General features: G+C 40.5%; 2 protein-coding genes across 3 annotated transcripts in view; both read right to left on the bottom strand.

The window, feature by feature from the left end:
• Positions 1-6,072, bottom strand: part of IL18R1 (interleukin 18 receptor 1) — a 40,608-nt gene extending 34,536 nt beyond the window's left edge. For both annotated transcript variants that reach the window (XM_058534385.1, XM_058534384.1), the window contains exon 1: positions 5,845-6,072. The gene's annotated coding sequence lies outside the window, so the exon portion shown is untranslated. The remainder of the gene's footprint in view (positions 1-5,844) is intronic.
• A 5,452-nt stretch (positions 6,073-11,524) lies between these two features.
• IL1RL1 (interleukin 1 receptor like 1) lies at positions 11,525-27,594 on the bottom strand. The gene is made up of 11 exons (XM_058534658.1): positions 27,458-27,594; positions 26,440-26,610; positions 25,692-25,902; positions 24,616-24,790; positions 24,357-24,519; positions 22,960-23,031; positions 21,074-21,215; positions 20,835-20,980; positions 15,777-15,923; positions 14,595-14,762; positions 11,525-12,033 (listed from the first exon to the last, which is right to left on the bottom strand). Exons 2-11 carry the CDS (start codon positions 26,498-26,500, stop codon positions 11,636-11,638), a joined length of 1,683 nt encoding a protein of 560 aa, XP_058390641.1. The 5' UTR covers positions 26,501-26,610; positions 27,458-27,594; the 3' UTR covers positions 11,525-11,635.
• Positions 27,595-27,866: the final 272 nt, after the last annotated feature.

The following is a 27,866-nucleotide window of genomic DNA, read 5'->3' on the forward strand; positions in this document are numbered from 1 at the left end:
TCGCGGGTTCGGATCCCCGGCGCACACCAACACACCCCTTGTTAAGCCATGCTGTGGTGGCATCCCATATAAAGTAGAGGAAGATGGGCACAGATGTTAGCCCAGGGCCAGTCTTCCTCAGCAAAAAAGAGGAGGACTGGCATCGGATGTTAGCTCAGGGCTGGTCTTCCTCACACAAAAAAAATTAAAAATAAATAAATAAATAAATTTATAAAAAAAAATCTTCTGGAACACAGACTCTTAAAAAATCGTAAATTTTCGTACCCTTTAATATAGTCACCAACTATTCTCAGAACTTTCAGCCATGTAGAATTAATAAATTTCAAGGCAATGAATTTCGGCATCCAGAAGAAATCCCCGATAATGCAATTTTCTGTTACAAGAGAGCCTGGTGTATTTTAAGCCTGGTCTACTAAATTTTACTTCCAAGGTCAAAGTTGAGGACAACAGTATTTCCAGGAAATCTACTATTCTATGAATAGACCATCTATGATATACTAAGATATGTATGGCAGTTCTGCCCACGTAGAAGTGAGTGTGTGTGTGTGTGTGTGTGTGTGTGTGTGTGTGTGTTCCAGTTGATTTTTCTCTCACCACATAAAAATGCTCATCACGATCTTCATTTGTGGGTTGAATTTTTAGATATCCATCTTTCTTCTTCAGAACTAGGTTCTTCATAATTTAGGAACTAAGCCTATTTTACTCATCACTGTATCACTAAAGACCAGCACAATGCCTATCACATAGTAAGCACTCATTAATACTTGTTCAAGAGGACGAGCTGTGTGGATGTGTGTGCTTGTGTCTACACTCGCATGCCCCTATACATTTATTTCAGGAAGTGGAGAGACAAAGCCAGAGTTTTCTATACTCCAGAGGCCAAATCTACACAGACTCAATGAACTCAAATCTGTGTTGAATTTCGATCCTACTCCAACCCATCTCTTGTCCTACCGATTACAAATTTAGAGAGTAGAATAGAGGAAGAGCGCACTGGGGCTCATATACCGAGTCTGAATATTTTGTAAACAATCCTATCTTCCTTGAATACCACACACTAGCTCCACTGGGTGGAGGGAGCACAGCATGACAGAAAGAGCTTGGTTTCTGGGGCACATAAACCTGGGTTGTCATTCAGGCTTGAGCCCTGAAAAGCTGTGCAACCTTCAGCAAGTTACTTAAAAGTTTCAGAGCCTATTTGCTCAATACCAGAATGGAGATGATAAGAAGCCCTTTCTCTAAAATTAATGAGTGATTAAATGAGCTAATGCTTATGAAGGCTTCCTGGGGACATGGCAGCCTCTTAACCCCAAATAGTTCTCTCACCAACTGCCACTCATCTCCTATACTGAAAAGACGGACTGTTAATTCCCAAATCCTGGATGAAGTTTAACAGCTAAGCTGCCAAATCATTTACATCAATCTTTATGAATAACATCACTAATCATTTGATGTAATTTCCCAGAGATGATAATCAATAACGCAAAGACAAAACAATAAGTCTGTATGGAAAGTACCAACTGTTCATAACGAAGTTAGAATATTTCTATGGTTTGAAATCAACCCCCTGCCCACACACACACACATTATTAACTCTATTCTCTTATCTCAAGTAGAAAGAAAAGTGTTGTTTCCTCTGGTTAACGTTTACAGTCTTATAAAGGACACGGCTGGTTTTTTGGGTTTTGGTTTTTTTTTTTTTAATTTTCAAGATCTACTAAGAGGTAAAGTTATTATAAGATAATTCAGCATTCTGATGAGTTAATTCTGAGTTTCAATATGAAACATGTTAAGGTCCCAGTATACAAATTAGCTGATATTTGCACCACTCTGTGTGTGTACATATATAAAATTTTTACTTAATGTGGATTTAAAAGATAAAGATATTACATAATGAAACTCATTCTCAAAAGAAAAGCTATTTTGAGAAATGTCATAGATACCCTAGTAAGTATTAATAAAATATGTGTAGGAGGATATAAATATCAAATTTCTTGCACATAGGAAATTTTGGGGTATTTTTCTAGTGTTATGTTTGATGTTTGATATCACTTTTTTGCCTTTCCATTACTTTTAAATTTCCTTCCTCTTCCTTTTCTTTCTTTTTTTAATTTTTCTTGTTTCTAAAGTATTAAATGCGCATTATAGGACATTTATAAAATGAAGATTGAAAAGAAGAAAATAATCTCAATACCCATAATACTTTAGCATGTTTTCTTGTACTTTTTCTATATAGTTTCAAATAATTAAGATGATGTTTAAATAATTTCATATACTGTCTTTTCCACTTATTAAATGAGCATCTTCTTATGTCACAAAAATCTCTTTGCTAACATCATTTTAATTGCACATAATACTCCTTCATATGGATATATTATAATTTACAAGATGTATTGTATTTTAAAATAACCCCAGAACCATCTTCTCGTGTAAGGCAATATGGACCAGTTTTTGGAGCATGGCCTCTGGTGCCAGACTGGTTGGATTTGAATCCTCATTCCACACTTTACCAGCTGAATAATGCTGGGCGAGTCACTTACCCTCTCTGTTCCTCAATTTCTTCATCCATGAAAGAGAATAACAATCCTACCTCCCAGAGTTGATGTGAAGGTTATCTGAATTACTATTGCAAAGTGTCTGGTGAATAATAAATATCACTTAAATGTTAGTTATTATTATCCATCTACATTTCTCATTATTTTCTTGGTGCTACTATATGGCAGTAGAATCTATGAGTCAAAGAATACATTTTGCACATGATAAATGCATACTGCCAACCTGCATTCCAGAGATGTTGTAATAATTCATACTCCCTCAACAGTACAAGAGAATATTCATCTGCCACACCCTGACGCAAGCATTGAGCATTCTCATTCTTTAAATCTAATTAGATGTTCAAATTGGTAAAATGGTATCTTGTGGTTTTTTAAATCTGCATTTCTATTTGCACAAATGAGGCAAACTATTAATCATGTGTTTTTTAGCTATTTTATTTCCATATTTATGCACTATCTTTTTATGCTTTTTGCCAGTTCTTAGATGCTTAGTGTTTTTTCCAAATTATTGTTTAGTTTACCTTTTAATTCCTCTTTTGATGTTTTAACATATGGAAAAATTTATATTTATGCAGTCAAACTTATCATTCTTTTGCTTTGAGATTTTTCCATTACTTTTACATTTAGAACATTCCTTTCTCCTTAGTGGTTAGATAGATATTTATATTTTTTTTTTCATTTTTATGGCTTAAATTTTTTTACTTTTAATTATTTTCATCCATTAACAATCTTCTTGTTTAGTATGAAGATAGGGTCTAACTTAATTTATTTTCCCCAAATAGCTACTAATGACTTCTCTATCATTAATTTAATGGTCTGCCTTTCCTTTACAGTTTGTTGATACTGTAGTTATAATGCACAGGTCCTTCCTCTCTCTCTAATCTCCCACCTTGCTTTGTTTTTCTATTCATACCTCTTATCACTAACTGACGTACTATCATTTTGTGTCTGTTTACTTGCTTATTATTTGCTGAATCAATGAATGCATTAAATTCATAAAATATATACAGTTTGGAGTCTTAGGTGACCATCCAATCCATTGTTACATCCACATAGTCTTCTACCTGTGAAGTGCTTCTTAAATCAGGACACCCTGAAAAGTATGTTTTAACAACTGCTGTTAAGTCCAGGGCACTCATTCTCACCCGGAGCTTGAAAAAACAATAACGATGCCTGGGTTCCACCAGGACGTCTGGAGTACAGCCTGGGCATCCTAATTTATAAAAATCATCCGGGTGATTCTAACATGCAGCTGAGGTAGGGAGACACCAACCTAGGGAACTTATTTGTATACTTAAAAGTAAATTTAATAAATATATGTCCATATATATATGTATGTATGTATGCATGTGTGTATATGTAGGTATGTACGTACATACACACACATACATAAAGAATACTCATAAACTTCCCCTAAATCACTCAATGGCATGAAGTGTTCTCTAAATGAAAAAGATTCTCTTCCAAAAATTGTGTGACCTAGGGCGAGGGTCAGGTATACGCCGACCACTCTCTCTGAGCCTCGAGGTAGTGCAGTCCAAGGCCCCTCCACAGTGTCCGAATGGTCATCTCCCAAGCCCCTGGTTCTGCCCAACTGTCTTGTTTATGGACCTCACCCTGAGCAAAGTGACCATTCTCTAAAAAAAATAATTCGCAGAAACCTATAGTTATTAGGCCACTTCAAAGATCTTTCTGATAAGGAACCTGAGACATGCCCAGGTGAAACAGTCAAGTCCAGATTATAGAGCTACACTGACCCACAACAAATAGGTGCAGATTGCCTCAACGTACATCACTCTCATTAGCAAACATATCATTGAGCGCCTCCTAAAAGAAACTGCCCTGATGAAAATCATAATACCAGTGATTACTTAAACACAATTCTTTGTCTACAGTGTTCTCCGCATAAGTGTTTCACTCAGCCCTTGAGATGATAAAACAACCAAATGCAAAGGGAAAAAAACAATCTTGGACACACACACACACACACACACTTCCACTCTTAAGAAAAGAGGAATTTACGTTGAATTAGGCTTCTTATCTGCAAGGCCAGGAAAATCATACCTTCTCGTCATCCTTGTGACACAAATGTCTGCTGTTATTGTCCTTAGGCGTCCCCCACCTCCAGCCAAGTGTGACCTAGATCTCCATCCCTACCTCTCCTAGAAGCTGCCGGGTTCCTTCAGTCCTTGCAACTTGCCTCAATGGTTGCCGTTTCAAGGAAGCTCTCCAGCTGCTACTGCCCCCAACAACCTTGGGCCAAGCCTGCACCACAAGGAGTTCCCATCACTCCAGACTCGGTCGCACTCTCTGGCGGTTTCCCTGCGGGCAAGGACCCTGCCTTCCCACTGTGTTCCCAGACCGATTGTTCTTAGCCTTTGTATCTGTGTTTGTTCCGGGGTGGGGGGGATGTCACACTGTCCCAGAACCTGCACAAACCCAATTTCCCCCAAACCTACACCCTCCCAGTCCATCCAGGACCCTTGGGTTGAGAAGTGTGCCCCAGATCCCAGCACTGCATAGCACCTAGTGGGTGTTTGCTGAGGTCCCAAGAATGGTGCAAGGGAAGAGGGTGAAATTAATATGAGAATCTAGGTGTCTACATCTGACTGGGATTGTCTAGTCATTAATTTGTCTGATAACTGAGAGGCGACCTGCAGGGGGTTCTAACTCCTGGAGGCATCTGGGATCAAAGACAAATGTTTGGGGATCAGGAAAATTTAGGTGTGAATCTGGGATCTATAACTTATTGGCTGGATGCCCTTCCGTAAATTACTGCACCTCTCTGTGCTTTGGTTCCCCTCCTTTCATTAAGCATCATAATAGTGCCTGTTTCATTTGGCCTGCAAGAGGGTTAAGTGAAAAGCATGCATCTAAAAGCTGCCTACACAGTGTCAGACACAGTAAGTATTTAATAAATGAAAACTATCACTGATTTTAGCTGTTCTCACTTTTCCAGAAAAAAAATGGAAAGGTTTTAACCTCTAAAACTACACTATCAGGGAAAGTTGATGATGCTGTCTCACCAATTACTCGTGCGTATATACCTAATATTTAAAATTATGTAGATACACACACACACACACACACACACACACAGATAGGTATACATAATAGCATGCCTATTGAATTGGTCTTGCTTTCAGAATCCCCGCCCCTGAAGCTGGGCTGCTCCCTGCCCCTGAGGTGGGATTTGCCCCTGCCCCCCAGGCTGGGCTGCCCCTTGCCCCCGCGGGCGGCAGAGGGCCGTGGGGAGGGGTGCGGCGGCAGCGGCGGCGCCGGTCCTCACCTTCAGACCGGCGTCCGGGGCCGGGGCGGGGGCGCGGTCCCTCCTTCCACCGGTCGCGACGGCAGCGGCAGGAGTTCGGAAAGCAAGTGAGAAGCATCAATGTGCTGCGCCCCTGGGACTGCGAAAGAAGAAACGAAAGAGAGGAGCCGCGAGTGTGGCTGCAGAGATGTGGCAGCTAGGGAAGGTTGGAAAAGAAGAAGAAGAAGAAGAAGAAACAAACAAAAAACGCAAAGGAAGAGGACAGACAGCGTCTGGCAGCCCCTGGCTGGCGGAGGCCGCGGGGGGGCGCCGCTCCGGGTCTGGGGCGCTCCCAGCGGGGCGCGTTCCCTGTCCGGGATGCTCCTCGTCGGGTTTGCTCCCGGTCGGGGGATCCTCCCAGTCGCAGGTGCTCCTCGGTGGGGGATGCTCCCTGTCGCAGGGTGCTCCCGGCCTGGGGCGCTCCTCCTTGGGGGTACTGCGGCTCCGGGTGCCCCGGGTCTAGGGTGCTCCTCGTTGGGGGATACTCCTGATCCGGGATGCTCCTGATCCGGGGTGCCCCGGGTCTAGGGTGCTCCTCGTTGGGGGGTACTCCTGATCCGGGATGCTCCTGCTCCGGGGTGCTCCGGGTCTGGGGTGCTCCGGGTTTGGAGGCGCTCCGGGTCGGGGGCGCGCCGCGCTCCTCGCAGCGTGCCGGGGTATCGGCTCCTCCACCCGGGCGCCCGCCTGTGAGTTCCGGGAGCCACTCGATCCCGGGGGCGATGGGGCTCAGCTGGAAAATCCGGCGCCTCGCGCTTTCCCCGCGGAAGTCTGCGGCCTCGGCGAAGAGCCGCGGGGAGCGCGAGCTCCCGGGCGGTGGGCGGCGGCCGAGTGACATGCAGAGCCTGGAGGTGGCGCGCCAGTGCTGCTCCTACGCCCGCTTCAGCCGCAGAGCAATACACACCAGAGTAAGGTGGGGAGGGAGTCAACCTGCACTAGGTAGGGAGGCCACATCTGCATTTAAGGGGAAGGGCCTGGGGAGGGCTGGGGACAGGACCGAAGCCAAGGAAGAGTCCCCAATATAGGGGACGGCTCCCTGAGGTGAGCCAAAGTGAGGAGGTCATTGTCTCAAGTACTCAGGTCTCAGGTCTGTCCTGAAGCCTTCTGCTTAAGCTGAGGGAGGGGGAGTTCTCTGCTGAGAAGTAAGAGAGAGGGGCATAGAGGTGTCGAATCGAGATTTTCAATTGTTAAATACCCAAGTATAAATCCTTTGAAAGACGTACAAGATATCTACTATGAAATCTACAAACTATTACTGAGAGAAATGAAAGATCTAAGTAAACAGAGGGATATACCATGTTTACGGAGTGGAAGACATTGTTAAGATATCTCTTCTCCACAAACTGTAGAGTTTATAGGGTCTATGCATTTTTAGACTCTCTAGGTAATAGAGACTAGATATTTAATGCAATCCCAATCCAAGTCCCAGGAGGAATTTTCGAAGAAATTGAGAGACTGTTTCTAAAATTTGCATCAATATGCAAATGATCTAGAATAGTCAGAACAATCTTGAAAAAAAAAGAACAAAGTCAGAGGACTTACATTGACTTGAAGGTTTACAAAAAGGCAACAGTGATCTTGACATTGTGATATTTGCATAAGCATATAAATGGAAAATAATAGAGAGTAGAAGGATAGACCTACACATACAGAGTCTATTAATTTTTGACTAAGGCACCATGTCCATTTAATGGAGAAAGAAAAGTTTTTCACAAATGTTGCTGAAACAACTGGGTATCTCTATGAAAAAAAAAAAATGAACTTTGACCCTTACCTCATTCTACATACAAGTATGAATTCACAATGGACCATAGACCTAAATATAAAATCTGGAACCATAAATATTTCATAAAATACATAGGAGAATATCTGTATTACCTTAGGGTAGGTAAAAAAAAAAAATTCTTAGAACACAGAAAACAATAACCATTAAGAAAAATTGATAAATTGGATGTCATCAAAATTAAAAATATCTACTAATCAATGACACCATTAAAAAAATGAATAGTTAAGCCTGGAAAAATTCTTACATCTATCTGCTAAAAAACTTGTATCCAGAATATATAAATAATTTCTACACATCAACAATATGAAGACAAACAATACAATTTAAAAATGTGCAAAAGATTTCCCTTTCACTGAATAATATATGAATGGCCAATAAGAGCATGAAGAAAGCTCAACACCATTAATCATCAGGGAACTGCAAATTAAAACTACAATGAGATTCATTTAACAACCACTAAAATAACTGAGACAAAATGAAACCTGACAATACCAATCATTGGTGAGGAAGTGGGGGAACAGAAATCTCATACATAACTGGTGAGAATGTGAAATGGTACAATTAGTTTGCAAAAACAATTTGTCAGTTTCTTAAAAGGTTAAATATACACCTACCCCATGACCACTACTAGGTATTCAATCAAAAGAAATAAAACATATGTCCACAAGAATGTTCATAATAGCTGTAAGCGGGAAACAACCCATATGTCCATCAACAGGGAAATGTTTAAACAAACTGTTGTATAGCCATACGATGGAATGTGACTCCGTAACACAAAGGAGCAAACTACTGACCCATGCAAAACATGGATGAATCCCAAAATTGTTAGGTTGTGTGGAAATAGCCAGACACAATGCCGTCCAACTTTATTGATATGAATTTCAAGACCTGACAACATGAATCCATGGAGCTAGAAATCAGAACATTGTTTGCCTCTGAGGAAGGAGAGAGAGTGACGGGGAAATGGCAGGAGGGAATTTTCTGGGGTGATGGGACTATTTCTCTCTTGTTTCAGGTGATAACTACACAGGTATGTGTAATTGTCAAAACTCATCAAACTTAGGATCTGCATTTTATTGAGTGCAAATTTGACTCAATTAAAGATAATTCTTTGTGTTTTTATAATTCACAGGAGTTTTTACATGATCATTTGATAAACACCCAACAGGTTTTGGCTGAATTCATTTTGTTCACACTGCCTGGTGTGGTAGGGGAAGCATCTATTACCCTCACTGTAGAGATGAAGAAACCGAGAGAGGTTAGTGGTGCTGCTGGTATGAGAAGCCAGGTCTTCCGGCAGCTCCCCAATCTCTCTATGGGTGGGCAGCTTGGCATCATGGGCTATTGGAGCTGAGAAAACCCTCTGAGCTTTTCTTCTCCATTCTCCCATTTTTCAGTTGTAGAATCTGAGGCCCAGAGACCTCCAGTGACTTGGGAGGTGGGTGTAAGTTTAGGAAAAGGGGTGATGGAAAAAAGACCTCAGCAATGTCCGAGTTTCCCCTGCCCTGTCTGGGTTCTCTGGAATGTTTCTCACTCCTTTCCACATTCCCACAGTGGACTCGAAACCCCATATGGTAAGTAAGGTGTGTGCCTTATTTACCTACGTATGTCCCTTTACAGCCCTTCCTCTCCCTGTCCCCCCCAACAGATACTCAGCACACTTTCAGAAAACGTAAATTGTTGTTGAGTATTTGCAAAGGAGCTCATAACACAGACACTTAAAATATATTTAAAAATAAGAAATAGGGACAAATCAAAAACAAAGATATTATGGAGCAAGGGAAGAGATTATTATAAATTCCTTGTTATGATATGCTATATACTCGCTGTAGAAAGATCTCAGATTTGGCTCTATGCTTTCAAGTAGCTAATGTAAAGAGGGAAATAAAATCAGTTTTAAAATTCCTTGTGTCCATAAATCAAAAACACATCTGTCATTCTGGTTGGATGGGGAAGCAAGAATAAAGGCACATCTATTCCTGATAGTGAGGCTGGAAAGAGTTTATTCTTTAGAGGTCTTCACTGAGAGAGGAATGGAATATAATCCACATTACAAGAAACATGTGAAGTGTCATAACAACTGTTGCTATTTATTGAATTTTTACTCTGGTCCAAATAATTCCTTTTTTTTTTCATTTGATCAGCACAGAAATACAAAGAGTTTGGTATGATTATTCTCATTTTACCTAAGGTAACTAAGTTTTGGAGAAGTTAAATGACTTACTCATGGTCACACAGCTGGCTGATAGCTGAGGAGGATGTGTGGATTTCAAATTCTATGATGTTAACCCATCAACTATACTGCATATTTTTCATTGGCTAATTTTTTAGTAATTCAATAAAATCAGATGTCACCACATAAAAGCACAATAATCTCCCAGAGTAGGGTAACTAGATTTAACAAACAAAAATAAAAGACACCCAGCTAAATTTGAATTTCAGATCAATTTCAGATGAAATTTCATTGTCTGAATTCACTTTAACTGATGTCCCGTCTTTCACCTGGCAACTCTAATCCAGGGATTACAGGTTTAGATCATAGGGTATCTAGAGGGATGGGTAGCTACAGATCCTTTAGGCAACCTTCCAGAAATATTTCTTTTCAGGCAAGATTCTGTATGGTACTGAATGACAGTGAGTTGAAGACTACACTCCCCGTCAAGGATCTGGAATGCAGTTTTCTTTTGCCAGTTAAACATGGAATCATACATTTTATTAAGCAGCTCAGCTGAGGGTAGGCTCTCCATCTACTTGCAAAATTTGAGGCTCCAATAGGACTCTCAGCCTAAGTGGACACTGCCTTAGCTCTGGATCCACTGATGGGCTCTGTGGCCCCTGATGGCATGTGATCTCCTTCAGGAAACTGATGGGAGTGGCCTTGACTGTGAAAATTAACTTCAGTATTGCCAAAACAGTTGTGCCAAATTGCCACACTAATTTTGTAGAAATGTTACAACAAACGAAGTTTCTCAATTTAAAAAAAAAATTTTTTTTTAATTGGCAGGTATTCTGACATGGTCATTGTAGAATTATTTATAAAGATGTCTATTTAAATTGGACACAACTTAAATATCTAACAGTGAGGAATTAGGTATGTCAACTGTAGCACAACCATGAGATGAAATACTATGAATATTTTAAAATGTTCAAATTTCAATGACATGTCAAATGCTTTTATCATGATGTTAAGTAGAAAAAAACACAAAAACTACACACTATGTAATCTCAGCTATATAAATGGTATGTTTAAGTATGAATTAAAATTTTTAAAAATACAAGAAAATTTACCAAAATGTTTAAAAGTCATAACCTTAGGATGATGCGTTTATGAATGATTTTTATTTTCTTCTTTTATACACTCCATTCTTCTACAATGCACTTCTATCACTTTTATAGTGAGAAAAAATATTTCTAAAGAGAATAAAAATATACAAAAGAATTTTTAGAATTGAAAACAACTTGATTATAATGGCAATTGAGATAAGGTACTCCAACAAAATGGACAATATTGAGATGATAGAACTAAGCATCTGATCAAATTGGCATCTTGGGAACAAGATTTGCTACCCACGTTCTGCTTGAGGGAAACTGAGTGTTCTTCAATACTACATGAAAATTTAACTGAAAAACTTTTAGTTTGATGTTCAGAATGTAGACTATTGACAAGGCATGAGGAGAGGGAGAACAAGATAGAGAGAGAGAAAGAGAAAAAGAACGTAGTGAAAAGATCCTACGCCACAATGGAGAAAGACCAGCAAAAGGGAAAAAGGGAAATAAATGTGGGGTGCAGAAAGGGGGATTGAGGACAAAAATTTCTGGGCATTTTGCATCCACCCAGAATCAGGAAAACAGAAGTAAAGTTACCAGAAGGAACCTGAGGCCTGAATACCCTTGGCATACCTACTTCTCAGGCTCAGTTCCCAGTGTCTATACAGCGGTTTAACCCCACTAGGAGGAGTTTGGATCTACAAATTCTGGTGCTTTAGCACATCAAATCAAGCACTCCTGCTGGTGGGCACTCAAGGAAGCCAAACTGGAGGTCTTTTTTGGAGGTTTGCTTGGCACAGGCATGTGGTACCTCATGTGCTTCCAGAATTTGGAATTCAGGGACCTTTTGTTGTCCACGTGGTCTTCCCTCCACTTGATGGTACCCTGCACTTTCACGAGGTGCTTTAGGGAGTCTTGAAGCTCCCCAAACTGCAGTCCCCCTGGCTTGCTCAGAGCCTCCATTTCAATAAGAATTGCCTTGGAGTCATTCTGGATGAGGGCACTGTGCAAGGCGATCTCCTGCTCGTAGGCAAACTCCTTGCTGTGCGCGATCTGAGGAGTCAGGATAAAAATGTGCCGCCTGCTCTTTTGTATGCTGGTTTCCACTGCAGTGACTGCATCTAGGAATGAAAGACATGGGTAAGATTTCCTACTGTTGCATTTTGAAGTCTAATGCTTTGATCATAAGTGCTCTGAATTTTTTTAAAATTATCATTGTTATAATCTGGTGTGAGATTCTGACAGTGATCAATTCGCTTATTCAGGAAAGTGGGAATGTACTCGGATAGAGACCCGTTGTGTTCGCCTTACCCGTTTCACCATGAGAACATTAGCTCCAAGGCCCTCTTCTTTCCCAGGTGGAGCAGTGCTAACTAAAACAGTTCTTCCAGTTAAATGAGAACGTAGAAGGATTTAGCGGGAGACTTAGTTCAGGTTCATTAGCTACATTTCTTCTTAGAACATTAGCTTACATGTTTTAAAAGGGCTTGGAATTTTAACTCTCAAAGAATGCAAACTCAGGAAACCTTGCTCCTCTGAAGTGACTAAAGTCTCTAGCAAAGTCCCGGATCTACCTCACCCCTCAATAGTCTCTGTTTTAGAAGCTGATTTGATCCAGACCAGAAAAATCTTAAGAAAGACCAAATCCCCTTATCAACTCAGGGTTTATGGAGCATCAAGGCACGGTGATTTCAGTTAACTTTTGGGAGGACTTAGAAAGAACATGTAAAATACCCAGTTCTCACTGCAAGGAGGTCACAGCATGATTAAGGAAATGTAATCATGAACAAAACAACTCAAGATGGTCTTAGAGAGCAGCGGCTAAAAGACTGCCAATTCCTATAGCAGTCAGAAATAAGGAAATGAATGTTAAATAGTGCCAGACAGAGACTTTGTGTCAGTCAGGAACCTAACAGAACATTTGGCACACTCAAAAGGACCGGCTAAAGAGAGTTTAATGAAAGGTCAATTTATGCAAGACATGGGCAGAGCCAAGGAAAATCAACAAGAGATGGTGCAGAACCCTACAACTGGCAACACCAGGGATCCATTACCATCCTCCTGGCATGAAGGGGAGGAAGCAGTTATGGAACCCAAGGAGTGCAAATGCCTGAGAAAAGCCAACTGACAGGAGCCCGTGCTTCAGGGAAGAGGAGCACAGCTAGCCTGGCAACTCCATCTGGAGGGGGCAGGGATGTGCCTGCCCTCTGAACTCTGCCAGTGTTTCCCACTGGCCAAAGCCAGCATGGAGCAGAGGGCAAGAGAGTGATGGATTCCATAATGATCGACCACCCAGGTCTTCTGGATGCAGGAGGATGCAGAGTGGATTTGAAGAAGCGAATGGAAGATAGCAAGCACGGGAAGAAATACACAGCATCAGTCAGTCATAAACTTTTTGTAAGGGAAGAGTGAAGTTTGGTGTTGTTTTGTTGGATTTTATTTTACTTTGGTTGAGGAAAGATCAGAGGAGGTACTTGAGGCAGGGAAAGTGGGAAACCTTTCCAAATGAAAAGTAGCACAAGAAAGGCAACGCAAGCTTGAGCATCAGTGAGCTGGCATTCACGTTTGGCTGGGGAAAGGGGTAACTAGAAATGAGGTTGATGGACCTGAGAAACAAGAGATGAAGGACTTGCGGCCACATGTAGCACATGGTGTGACGTGACAAACAATTGGAGTCTCTGCGGCATCCTGAGCAGATGTGGAACATGAAGAGAGCGTTTGAGCGCCGTGACTCATTAGTCTCTACTTGCGTGGGTAGCCAATGGGGACCGCTGGGGGAAGAAGAAAGCCTCAAGAGAAGACCCAGATTACATTTTTCTGAATTGTACATTTACAAGTCTCCCAAGCCATTACTCGGCTCTCAACATTACCCAAATATTCCAGGACAAACCAAATTCACCTGTTGTGCATACCTTTAAATCTATAGGCACTTGACTCCCTCTTTTCAGGAGGAATGCCAGTTGAAATTCACAGTCTACTAAACATTTACTTTTCTGGACTTATGCTCATGATGTCCCTGCCTCATTCACATTCCAAACCCTTCTGGTCTCTGAGGAATTCAAGAAGGGTTCCCAGGAGGGGTCATAGGTACTTGACATAAATATGGAGGGAAGAGCTCAGCAACTACCGAAATGCTGGAATTGTGACACAACTGTCAAAAGTACCTGAAATCAGCAAGGGATATGAGGAAACGGGAGACACAGTTCTATTTGTTCTTGTAAGAATATAAATTTGCAAATGTTTTACCAATATAAGGAAAATCATGAAGACTTGCTGAGTCCTTTCAGATCTTTTAGCCAATGCCTCTGGACATTAGAACAAAATTCTTTGATTTTTAAGTCTTCCTTCAAATCTTCTAGAGGGACTTAAGAGATGTCAGAGTTATCCTAGTGGAGGACACAGGAAGTAAAGTAGGGGCAGTGCCCTGATAATCCACACAGCAAGGACGCCTTACCCTGTCTTCACATAACTGACGCTACTGTGAAGACTTCATATGGGGGTGGCGATAGTGGCAGGGGGAGCAAAGAGTAAGTGTCTCCTTCTTCTAGAGAAATACTTAAAAGCTCTGTTCATAAGGACTGGAATAATAATTGCAATTCCTATCCAGTGCAGAGGTAAGACCACCTATCTCTTAGCCTTCTGATGAACGTGAATTTCTGGCCCTGAAATATGGTAGCTTTACCTTCTCCAGGTAGCAGATCTCGCCCATAAATGCATAATTTATAGCCACATTTATTTTCCAGAACATCAGGCAGAATCTGGTGAACAAAGTACTCCACAGAACTGGTCCCCTCTGGACTATCTTTGTGGTTCCGCGGGTAGATAACATAAGCATCATAGATCTTTCCATCTGAAAATGAGAACAAGAAGTACAACTATATTACTTGGTTTTTTAAAATTCTCATTTGACTCTTAGTAAACATTCTTTCACTGAGCTGATGAGTGTATCCCATCCCCTAAAATATTCTAGAATCCAGAGATGAGGACAACAACCTACAGCCACAAAATGTCATCAGGAAATCAGACTTAATCCCCAAGTTCTTTTTACTGTCTCAAACTGAATGATGGAGAATAGGCAAGATCCTGTCCAGTATAGTTCAAACCACATTGTCAATTTTGATTAATAATCTATTAAAATAAGTATTTATAGTCATGGATAAGGGGTCTTCTTCTGTGCTGGATAGATCTCAGTTTTATCTTTTGTTTTCCCCATGCTTCCCACGGGCAAGTGAAAATGCTAAAGGCTAATAGTGGCAAGAGGATAGAATTTTTAAGGGGCTGGGTTTCCCACAAATAAAACAATTAGCCCTTATTTGAGTGGACCATATGGAAAATCTGACGTATATCTGCTTCCAAATGAAAGAATGGTGTTCCTACTTAGCAGGCAGAACTGTCTTCTTTGATGCACATGCATACGTGCATGGGTAAGACTCTGTATGGAACAGGGTTTCTGGTAAAATACACCTGCATTCTGATGGACCTTTCTAATCTAGTCACATCTGGAAAACAGGAACAATTTTGTTAATGTTTTGAATTCCATAAAGTTTTACCAATACACATTTTCCAAAATGTTTAAACCTTTCTCGGCTTGGGAAGATTCTGTTATCGGGGAGTTCATAGGGACAGAAATCCTATCGGAGAGGATATTTGAGCTGTTGAGATGAATCTCAGAACCATGAGGGGCACTAAGGCAGGATGGCGAATGTTCTCTGAGTAGACGCAGAAAAGATTTACTGATACTATATTAGCAAGCAAAAGGGAATCTGGGTTTAGTAGCATAGCTATTAAGAGATTAATAGACAAGTAACCAACAGCAATTATGGGACCTTTTCTTTTGAAGAAAAACTTGAAACTTGCCACTTACCATTCCTAGTTTTGTAAGGTCTAGCTATGTCTCTCCAGAGCAGAATAACCTCAATCCAGAATACTTTTAACATTATCACCATGACGTTGATTAGCATTAACAATATGCTAAATCCTGCAAGTATGTAGTAGGTGCTTTGATGATCAGCTATTCAAAAGAGAGGGGGAGGACAAAAATGATCATTATTATTACTAAAACAAGGTAAAAAAAACAAATACATCAATGCTGGCCTCCATTGGGAGTATGAGATTCAGACATGAGATGCCTACTTGGAATTGTCGTGGCTGCTGTAAGAATCAGTAAGTGAACATTTTTGGAGCCCCTCCTCTGTGCAAGGCACCAGGCTAGACGTTGTAGGGGATTCTCAAAGCATAAAAGACATAGAGACACGTGCAAATTTAACTAAGATAGGAGGTAAAAGCATTAATTTCAGCTGGCAGAGGTTTTTAGAAGCACTCACTCCATGCTGGACTGGGCAATGAAGGCTTCCTGTAGGAGGAGGTTCCTGAAGGATAGGTAAGCTTCAGGTAGCTGCAAAAAAAGGAAATGTACTTCTGGCAAGACAGGATGCTGTGAGCCCAAGGGCAGAGGTGAGAGTGTGTTTTCTGAGGAACTGGAGTAATCCAATTTGGGGAAATAGTGGAAGAAATGATTAGAAAGGTGGGTCAGGGCTAGGTTCTGACCAGACTTGAGGCTCCAATAAAGCATTTTGCCTTTATTCTGAAGGTCATGGGAGCCACCGAAGAGTATCGAGGGTATTAACAATGAAAGTGGTTTTCAAGCAAGATTAATCTGACAGTAGTGGGAGGTTTGTTTCTGTTGAAGGACACCTACTCTGTAGATACACGGAGTAGAATGAGACGGAAAGTTTCTGCAGTACATGGGGTGAGGGATGAGGAGGGTTCAAACTCGTAATGAGAAAGGAATGGACAAGCCTGCTGTTGGGGGCATCCAGGAGAAAGAATCAACAGGTCTTGGGGACTCATTGCACCTGGGGTGGGTGGCATAGGAAAGCAGGCAAGAAACAAGAGCCATGTAAGTCTCTAAAGCATATTTGATGGAGAAGTCAAATTACTGGGTTCCAGGTCCTACACATACCCTTTATTTCTCTTATGGTGAACGTTATTTAGCCATCACTGAACTTTTATCCTGTATTCATCGCTTCACAAAATACATATGCAAGATGGTCTCCATCTCCAAGAACTTGTAATAGGTATGCACAAATTGAACATAAGAACTGTGCTCATTAATAGTATCTTTGGCTGTTTTAAGTTTACTTCCCTCTTTAGAGTTGTTAACTATCCTATCTTACAAATAGTTCCACTTAAAGATGAATGTGAGAAGAATCTCGCTGACACTTGGCCACATAGTTCTCTTTTCCTTTTCATCTGAAGTCTCAAAGCATGGGCTCCCGATTTTGCTACAGAAAGTCACTGTCCCATGTTTGCAAATTCCTCCAATGTTTCATCAGCTCCCTGAGTATCTAGCACCATGAAATCAAGAATGACTAAGGTGAAGTGATTCAAAACTAGGGGGCACAGACTGAAAACTGGCAGAGAGCTTATTGTCTGCACTGTCATCGGTTTAAATGAAAAATACTCCCTAAGTTAATCATTTCAGCAGGATTCTTCTCTAGCTCACTTTCTAAAAATCCTATCTGGACGCACGCTGGGCATCTATATTTCTTGTACAGATTGCTGTGAGGTATAGCTGTGCGTGTGGCTGGCTGCTTTCAGCTAGAAGAAAGTCAATCCAAGACACTGAAGGAAGTTGAAGTTCAATATCTTTCTAAGTGTTAGTGACTTTATAAATGTATAATTAATTATTGCATGTGATGACTAAATACTAAATACTTTCTGTACGTGCTTGTAAACAGGAAAACACTGCCTGCGTTTGAATCCTGGCTCTCTGACTCTAGCACCTGGCAAGTTATTCAACCTCTCTTTGTCTCAGTTTCCTCATCTAAAAAGTTAGATGATCGTGGGGCCAGCCCGGTGACGTAGTGGTTAAGCTTGTGTGCTCCACTTCGGTGGCCTGGGGTTTGCAGGTTTGGATCCCAGGCGCAGACCTACACACTGCTCATCAAGCCGTGCTGCGGCAGCGTCCCACATACAAAATAGGGGAAGATGGGCACAGGTGTTAGCTCAGGGCCAATCTTCCTCAAGCAAAAAGAGGAAGATTGGCAATGGATGTTAGTTCAGGGCCAATCTTCCTCACCAAAAAAAAAATTAGATGATAGTCTCTTCTTTATGGAGTATTGGTAAAATAAATGAGAAATTAAATGAAAAGTAATTAGACAGGTCCTGGTACATAGGAAATAATGAATAAATGTGTACTGTTGTTATTATGAGCATCAAATATTTATTTAATAATATTGAGGCATAGGCTTTTTAAGTTTCTGTTTTTAAAATTCTAGTCAGTGCTGTAATTTCTTTTATTCTATGAATAGAAATAAAGGAATTCATTGTGACAATTCAACAGCAGTAGCAACAATTTTTGTTTAATTTACACACTTGTTGAAACAGAGTATAGCTGTGATGATTTGAAGAAAAACAGGTGAAAAGTAGCAAGGACAAATAAATCAGAAGGAACAAAATCACCAAGGACATGTAAAATGAAAACAATTCCAATACACAGGTAACCAAAGAACATTTTTACATGACAACATAAGCAAACCATGGGGTTAAGGATGTGATGGCAGTGCTGGTGGGGAGTGTGGCTTCCCCTTTCCTCCGGGATCCACTGTGCCCACCAGCCCCACAAACACTGCCCTAACATGGTGTGGTCCACATGTTCCGGGTGACACAGTTATAATTGGCGGAAACCTGACAACCCACAGAACACGATAGCACTTAAAATCATTTACAGTAGTCATGATTCTATTTGTCCTATAAAAACTTACAAATCAACCGTTAACGTGGAAATTAAAACAAGAAAAATACCAAAGCACCATGGCAGGCCAAGACTTACCACAACCACATCAAATTGGTGGTCTGCTTTCTCATGACCCCCAATCCTTTTCATCACGTTGTGCCTTTGTGGGTTGATCCAAATTAATCTGGGCTACGCCCCACTTAGGAGCATAAACAGAGTTTAATTCTCCCTTTGGCTACTTGACAAACACATTAAATAATTTCTATATAGTTGTACATGAAATGACAAGTATAAAAATATCATATTTTTCTCCTCGTCCTTTTATACTGAATTAAATGCTTCATGTAGCAAACAGGATGTCTTTGCCTGGAAATGCAAACGAGTGAGGAAATTGAGAGGCTCTGAGGAAGGAAATGATTGGAAAATGATTTTTGCTGACATCATTGCATGCAGTGACACGCCAAGGGGGTGGGAGGAAGAAGCAGTCTGCCGCCGAGAGGAGGACTATGTCATCACTGACTTTAACATTTTCTGGGAATGCGGATAATAGAAAGCACAATGACTCTTTGCTGGCTTTTTACTGTTTTGAATTCTCTACAGACCATGTATCCTCCTGTTGTCTACACCCAGGCAGATCACTTGCTCTACCTTGCCTCCATATGCCACCAATTATTTGTGAAAGAGCATGTTAATTTTTTTGTGTGTGTGAGGAAGATTGGCCCTGAGCTAACATCTGTTGCCAATCTTCCTCTTTTTGCTGAGGAAGATTGTCCCTGAGCTAACATCTGTGCCCATCTTCCTCCATTTTATATGCGGGATGCCGCCACAGTATGGCTCGATGAGCGGTGTGTAGGTCTGCCCCTGGGATCCAAACCTGTGAACCCCAGGCTGTCAAAGCGGATCGTGTAAACTTAACCACTATGCCACCGGGCTGGCCCCAGCATGTTACATTTTAAAAGATTATATATAGTGTCTGAAATTAATCCATTGAAGAGTAGTCATTTCATATTTGTTATAGTATTTTATTGCATCAAATTATAATGAAATCAGTAAAAGCATGCTACATTTAGATAAAACCATAAACTATAGGGAAGCAATAAATAATTTGGCCTTTCCAATTTATGAGGAAAGTTATTCAACTTAACAAACATAAATATAAGTTATTGTTTTGTTGTGTAACTAAGCCTTATAGCTAGAGAAATAGAAATACACAAAAATAGTTTTCCTTGATAACTTTGGTGTGCATTCATTTATTCATTCAACAAATATTTACTGAGCACATGCTAGGTACCAGGCACTGCACTACAGCCTGAGGATGCAAAGATGGGTAAGATGCCACCCCTGCCCTCATGGAGTTTACAGTCGTGTTGAGCAGACTCTCAAATAGATTTTTGTAAGTGTGATGAGTGCAGTGATAGAGACAGAACTCTATAAGAATACATAGAGGATGTATATACTCCAAACTGGCAGTCAAGGAAGGCTCCTTGGAAGAGGTGGTACCTGAATTGCATGTTGAAAGCAGACACAATACAGAAACGGGCTGAGCTACCAAACGTCGCATGAGTTCCACCTAAATTTAACATATTATAAAGTTTAACAATGATAATGCATGTCTTATTACAAAGCAGCATTTAAGATTTTCTTACTAGAATGGGCAATAGTTAAATACTTCACCTTTTCGTCCTCTTTGCCAGCCTCGCTAAAAAAAATGTGTGTTCTTTATGACAAAAAATTAAGTCAAAAAAGGGAACGTGTTTATAACATGTTATGAAAGTTATAAAAGGTAACAAAAGAACGTGTTCACAGGTTACGGTTGGTGTGTTTTTTTTTCACATACAGTGAGACAGAGAGAGCTAATGAAGTTAGAGAGCACAGAAGGATGACCAAGGAAGCAGTTGGGTGTCAAAGAGGAACCAGCAAGAGAAGTAGGTGGGAGAGGACCTGGCGGGGGGGAGAGTAACACAGTAGAGAGGCGACCAGACACACAGAGACATTCCGAGAAGCCCAGACTGCAATTGGTCAGTGTTCCCAAGAGGAGAAGAACATTTTATGAGACGAGCCACTTCCGTTGTCTTGCTAGATCCCTCTGGAACCACATTCCAACACACTGTTCTCTAAGAAAATGATTTCAGCTTACAATCGAGGCAGCAAACTCGAGTAACCAGTCTCAGAAACACTCCTTACTTGGACTTTTCCTCCTTAGTCTTATGCTGTGCCTTCTCAAGCCACGCAAATTCAGGGCCAGACACTCGTACTTCAGCGATAAATCCTCTTCTGTCACAGCAGCTATTGTCAGCACGGTGTTTAGACAAGTCAGCTCATTGCTAGAACTAAGAAGGCAGCTTGTTACTTTCAGTGCTTACTTTGCAGTTGCAAACTGTGTGGGAGGGGAGGGGGATGTTTTCACTTCAGTATCAAAATACCTTTGGTTTTGGTCTTGCTTCTCTTGAATTCTTGCTTCACCAACGTCCCCAACTCTGCTTCTGTTCACCTGCCACAGGACGGAAGCCATGATCTGAGAGCCTTTCCCAAAGCAAGCAGAGCAAGTGAGGTTGGCTGTTTTTCCTAGAGGAGAAGTAAAGAAATTACACCAATAAGCTTAAATTCTGCAAATAGCATTTAATTTCATTTAATGTGAAAAAAAATTGTTGAACAGCTAGTGTGCGTCATGAGTTGATTCCTGTGTCCCTTCCTTGTCTTTAGCACCTCCATCGTCCTCTGCCCTCACGTTGCCTCCTCCATCTCTCCCATGAGCTTCATTTCACTCAGTTCCAGTTGAAGCTCAGATCCCACCCCCCTCTCACATGCAGTGGGAACTAAAGAGGCAAATGACTCCGGCTTCATCAATCCCATGTTAAAATGTAGGCTTTCCCTTTACTATAGACTGGAATTTCTTTTTAAATTCTCTCTCCCACACCTTTCTCCTCCTACCAAATTCTCTTCATCTCTCTATAAGCTACTTTCGTTGGTAAAACTGTTTTTGTTTTTTGTTTTTTGTGTGCGTGTGTGAGGAAGATCAGCCCTGTGCTGACATCTGCCAATCCTCCTCTCTCTTTTTTCTTTTTGCTGAGGAAGACTGGCCCTGGGCTAACATCCATGCCCATCTTCCTCCACTTTATATGGGACGCCGCCACAGCACGGCCTGACAAGCAGTGCCTTGGTGCGCGCCCAGGATCCGAACTGGTGAACCCCAGACCGCTGCAGCAGAGCACGCACACTTAACCGCTTGCACCACCGGGCCGACCCTGGTAAAACTGTGTTTTACCTGACCCAGCTACAAGCCCAGTATTTAATCATCCAACAAGAGCATTCTCCATTCCAATTCCTTTAACTTGAGACTTCCTCCTTTCAGAACTGAAAGCATAAGGGCTGCCTTCCTGCCTTGGGACATGCATTCAGCCATCCTTACTGAGCCCTTGGTACCTGTGTCAAGAATTAGGCATCTGAAGAGGGACGAGGAGCTAAGAGTCTCTCGGAAGGTGACAAGCATATAAACAAATGATTAGAACACAAGCTATTCTAGTGTTCTAATAGAAAGATTGACAAAGTGACATGGGAATACAGAGGGAGATATCATTGCAGTGAGCACGGCTGCCGTGCTGAGCATGTAAATGGTGCCCCTGGACTTGATCAGATGGAGGCTCAGGTCGTGCTCTCTGGCAGGTAAGGAGGGTGGTATGGGAGATTTCACAGAGGAGGTGATATTTGAGCTTAGTGTTGAGAGATTAGGAGGAGGAACAATATGCACAAAAGCAGGGAAGAATGTGGAAATGCTGCAGATCACTGTAACAACCGTGAGGTGGTCAATGGGGTAGGGACACAGGGCACATGGGGTTAATGGCTGCAGATGGGCCAGGATGGAGTGAGGACCAGGTCATTGTTTTACATGCTAAGAACTTTGAGTTGCAGCCCGCTACTAGTGAAGAACCAGGAAAGGCGGAGATGGACAGAGTCAGAATGTCTGGGTTCTCATCCTTCTGTCATTGATTATCCATGACCTTGGGCATGTCTTTGATGCTCTCTGAGCCTAAGTAACCACAAGCGTAAAGTGAGAACAATAGCTACCTCCAGGACAGAGCGAGAATGAAATGAGATGGCACACGGGAAAGCACCATGAGTTACAAAGTGTGATGCAAATGTACATGCTGCGTATTGCTGTGACCACACATTCCCAACATTAGCGCTCACGGCATCTCATTTAATCCTCAAAATCTACTATGCCAATTGCCTGACCCCGGCTTGGGGAATTCAGGGGTCATAGGGAAGGATTTTCCAGGCAACATTTACAGCACTCTTAAATTTTTCTTACCTATTTCCACTTCTTTTGTTTCATTTTGTGGAGGGGCTATAATTACTGGAAACAAAGAAAATCCTTGCTCATCTTAAATCAAAGACAAAAAGAGAATATAAATATTAGGGGAGCTTTGGGTGATCATCAATATAAACCTTAGGTTTTCATATTTCTATGCTATTTCAAAGCAATGTTTGTCAAACTTTTCTGACAATAACCCTTGGCAACAAATACACACACAAATGAAACAAAAACATTCAAGTAATACTTTCTTTTACTGCCTACAATACTCTGTGATATTTTTTATTTTCTTTTATATCATTAAAACGAATGTTAGTTCAACCCAGTAAATTATTTGCATGACCTAGCAGTTGTTAGAAAACCGCAATTCTACAGAATAAGCATAACACTACAGGGAAGAAGATTTCACAAGACCCATGAAAATGACAAACACCTCAGTCCACACTTCTCCTGCCCACAGCATTCCACTTTTGTGGCCCATTCTATGAGATCTTAATTCTTGTGACACTGATGCCTAGAGACAAGGAAAAAGGAGTCATCTGGAGTACTGTTTGATTCTCATTTATTTCAGGAGAGTGTGATGAAGGACCCTTGCAGGTTTTGATGTTAAACAGTGAAAGGCTCTCATAGAAATGTGGTCTGGCAATGCTTATTTGAGAGTGGCGGAGCACTGAAAAACCCCAAACAAAACTTTTCTCTATTGCTGCTTTGCTCTAAGAAATCTGGCACACACACACCTGCTACTTGACCTACATCCATAGCTCAAACTATGCTAAGGAGACCTTGACTCTTTGGAGATTTGATGTACTTGATTGTAAAAATCTTGCCCTTGAACAGGTTTTTATAGAACTTAATAAATTTGAAAAAATCTTTTAGAATTAAGTGACCTACTTGAGGTCATTGATGATGTCGAAACCATTGCAAACCAGGATTGAAAACCACTCAACAACATCTATGTATCCCTTTAAAAAGCTTCTCACTAAACTTCTAATCCAGTTAGTTATATTAGAGATCAAATAGGTATTTTTCTATTAACAGAACCTCTGACAACAAATTGGGAGAAGGAAAGTTAACCTTGCCCTCCAAATAGCTGTATAGCCATCCAAAAAAGTTAACTAAGTTATCGTTCATATCACATTGTCTTTGAAAAATTAAGTCATAGAGGAGAGAACAGATGTGGCTTTGGTTTAGTAGCATAATCTCCCGCTGAAATTTCTTAAAGCTTGATAGTGCAGTTAGAAAATCTCTTTGCATCATTGTAGAGAAGGTGTAAGATGAAGTAGGAAGAAGTCTCAGGGAGGAGGATGAAGTACAGAAAAATCAACAAGAAGGGCACAATTTCTCTCATGTTATCTTTTTTCAAATATTCCATTTTGTTAAATTCAGTAACTTACCGTTAACTGTGAACGATCTGGTGGCTGTCACACTGTAACTGACTCCATTTTCATTGTGCATAAATTTACACGTATAATCACCTGCATCCTTGCTGGTTGCATTGTCAATCAGCAAAAATGTCCTGTGTGTGTGGTACCTTGACCCTTGAAGAGCTTTACAATCCTGGAATGAAAAATTCCACTCCATTTTCAGTAATTCTTCACTTGCATCTGTTTTAATTGTGTAATTTTCCTCTATTTCCCCCAAATTTTCTTTTACCTTAAACCACTCAACAGGCGCTGTCCAGTTGTAGAGGTCGATTGTAGGACAATATATTTTGGAGTTTTTTTCTGATCCAGATGTTGTTGAATACATCAGATAATCTGGAATATTGCAATCTGGTTGTTTTTTATATATGGTGACATTCACATATCCAGTCTTATTGACGGTAGGACTATTAAAATCAAATAATTTTAAAAAGTTACTTAGCATTATGAAATAACTTCATCCAACTCTAGTTTTTACTTAATATTGCTTTTCTTCTCAAAATAATTGATATATAATGGTTCTTTTCTTATTTAAAAATGATCATTAAAATCTAGAGTTTTAAATACTTTTTTGTTACATTTGAGATAAAACATAACCCCTACGGTAGCCCTAAAAATGGCTCCCTCACCATTTCTTTATACACTGTATCTGCTATAATGCCAAGAACCTGATATAATAAAGATAATTAGTATTTATTGAGAGTTTACTATGTACCATTCATGGTGGTAACATTATCTAATTTTATTCTCAAAACAATGCTTTGAAGTGGGTTATGCTATTTTATGTATTTTACAGATGAGGAAACTGAGGGACAGAGAAATAACTTGCAGGCATTACACAGCTAACTAGTGACAGAGCATGAATTTGAAACTAAAACTTGCCTGACTTCAGAACATGGGCACCTAACTATACACAAGTATACACAACTAACTCTACACCTGCCTTTTGAGGAAGCTCATCAGACATTTTGTATGCACCAAATAGAGGCACAAAATCAAAGCATTTAACATTTGTACGTAGAGGAAGTAATTTGCAGGCACACAATCTCAGGTAAGCCTTTTGAGTTTGTCTCTCAGGTTTAAGGCACTGGGAACTACTCTTTTGCCCCTACCAAGGCCTCCGTGATGCCCATCATGTAGGTCACTATTTTTTGTGTTGGTTTACTCTTACTTCCAGCCCAAAGTGAGTGAGCACGCTCAGTTCTCTTGTCCCTAGGAAAGCTAGGTCTTTTTCTAACTGGGCTTCAAACCAGTCCCTGCAATTATACTTGAGCAGCCCAAAGATTATGCTGGCTGCCTGGATAGTACCTTCTGATAATGCAAGTATAAATTCCAGAATCATTGACTTTGGCTGGGAGAAACTTAAGACGTTCCCTTGAGGCAAATATGTGATTTCTTTGCTCAATGATAATATTTCTGTTGGTTTCTGTGTAATACCAATCTACCGGGTAGCGAGATCTTTCTTGTCTAGGACATCTCACAATTAAAGCCTCATTTTCCAGGCCCCAGGAAGATTTGCCTGCAAATAAAAAATATACATAAATATGATCCTGAAATGATCATATCAAAAGATTACAATTCCTATATTCTTAATATCCCCTTTTATGATTAAATTTAGAAATGGTCATACTTTGTGATACTTTGCGAAAGAATAAGCAAATGATTAAAATCTCTTATGAAATGTTCTAATGGGTACCACACATTAATGAATTAGTTTGGAGCCAAATCCCCCACACTCCTCAAATGGAAAAGCAGCCATGTCTATCTACACAAAGAATGTTGTCAGTCAACTAAAATGCTTACAATACATCCTATGTGCAGGCATCGTGTTAAATTTTGACGTATTTGAATATGTAAAACTAAAATTATGATATATTTGTTACGAAGAATTTGTCCTAACAGATTTGTGATGAAGAATGACTGTAGAGCATAAATGAATATTCCAGGATGGAATTCAGCTGGAACAGCTGGAAGCAAGCAGTTTAAAACAGGACAAACATTCTTGGAATTAATTAATTTAAAAATTGTTAAATTTTAGTTGAAAAGCAATACTTACGAAACTTAGCTGCTGTGGAATATATAAGAACTGTTAGAATTGCCAAGACCCAATGTCTCATTCTCAGTTTAGCAATCTAGAGCAAGTTTGGTAGCTGATTGTTGAGAATATTCAAGTTGAATCTGTTACATATGATGGTCAAGGTCTCCCCTAGGAGGTCAATGGTGCTCCCTAAGATTTACAGATGGAAAGAGCTATCAGTGTCTCTACTGAAAAATAAATCATACAAAATCACAACCAAAATATTCACAGCTATGATTTTTACTTGCTCAATATACGCCAGGAGAATTAATCAATCAACAGGTATTTATGACATATAAATATGTATAACAGTAGGGTTTCAGACATGCATCATTGCACATATTCCTACTGAACCTTTGGGCCGTGTAGGCCTTACAATGGTCATGCTATTTCACAGTCCCCTGACAGTGGACTGAAAGAAGCTAAATTAAGAGGAAAGAAAATGACTTTCTATTTTTGAAAAAAATTAAAACCGTAAAACTCAACAGACCCTAGAAAATAACAATATTATAAATGCTAATATAAAACCACAGATAGCCACACAGGCTGGCAGCTGTGTGCACACACAGGTGACCCACACTCAGGCACACATGCCAATAGTCTTCACCAAGCAACTAAGGAATACAGGAAAGTGACGAGTAAAACATTAATGGAATAATTGCCCTGGACACTACATCAAACCCTCAACAATTGGTCCCTGCCCCAGTTGTCCCCACAATTCACCAAAGGCTTTCTAAGAATAGTTGAAAGTCTGCGAAAAATAGTTACATACTTTTTTTTCTTTTAGCAAAAGAATCATGTAACTATACCTTTTTTTCTTAAGAAGTCAGGGGTAGGATGGAGCCAATATGGAAACGTACAAATAGAAGAATAAACACAACAACCCTTAATTTATTTCAAGAAAGCCCATTTCCACTAAGCATGAATTTTTGATACTTTTCTTCTTACATGTGTGGAAAGGTTTTTATTAAACTTTAGATAAGTAATTGATGCTTACCCCAACTGGAGGACAGAAGGGAATGAACTCCAAGTCAATGACTGAGGTTAGAAGAGTTTCCAGGTCTCGCGGCTCCTTCCTTGCAGCCTCCTCACATGCACTCGCTCTTTTATTTTAAAGGAGAAACACTCGAAGACATCCTGCAACTCACCACTCCACCCACCCTGAAATTTGATTTTTAGCCAAAATTCGTGATTTGTTCACAATGCTGGTGCATCATGTACCAAGAATTCTTGACCTTGGTGCATAAACATTTAAACACGAGGACAACACTGAATAATCCCTTTATAGGAAGTAATCAAATCACCTCCCCCTATTTGAGCATCAGTTTCTCAAGCTGGATAACGCTTGTTGTTTACTGCCCTGCTGTTATTATACTTCGGGGTGTAAACGATCTTGAAATCTTGGG

Source organism: Diceros bicornis, chromosome 40 (assembly GCF_020826845.1).
Source record: "Diceros bicornis minor isolate mBicDic1 chromosome 40, mDicBic1.mat.cur, whole genome shotgun sequence".
NCBI classification, from domain to species: domain Eukaryota; kingdom Metazoa; phylum Chordata; class Mammalia; order Perissodactyla; family Rhinocerotidae; genus Diceros; species Diceros bicornis.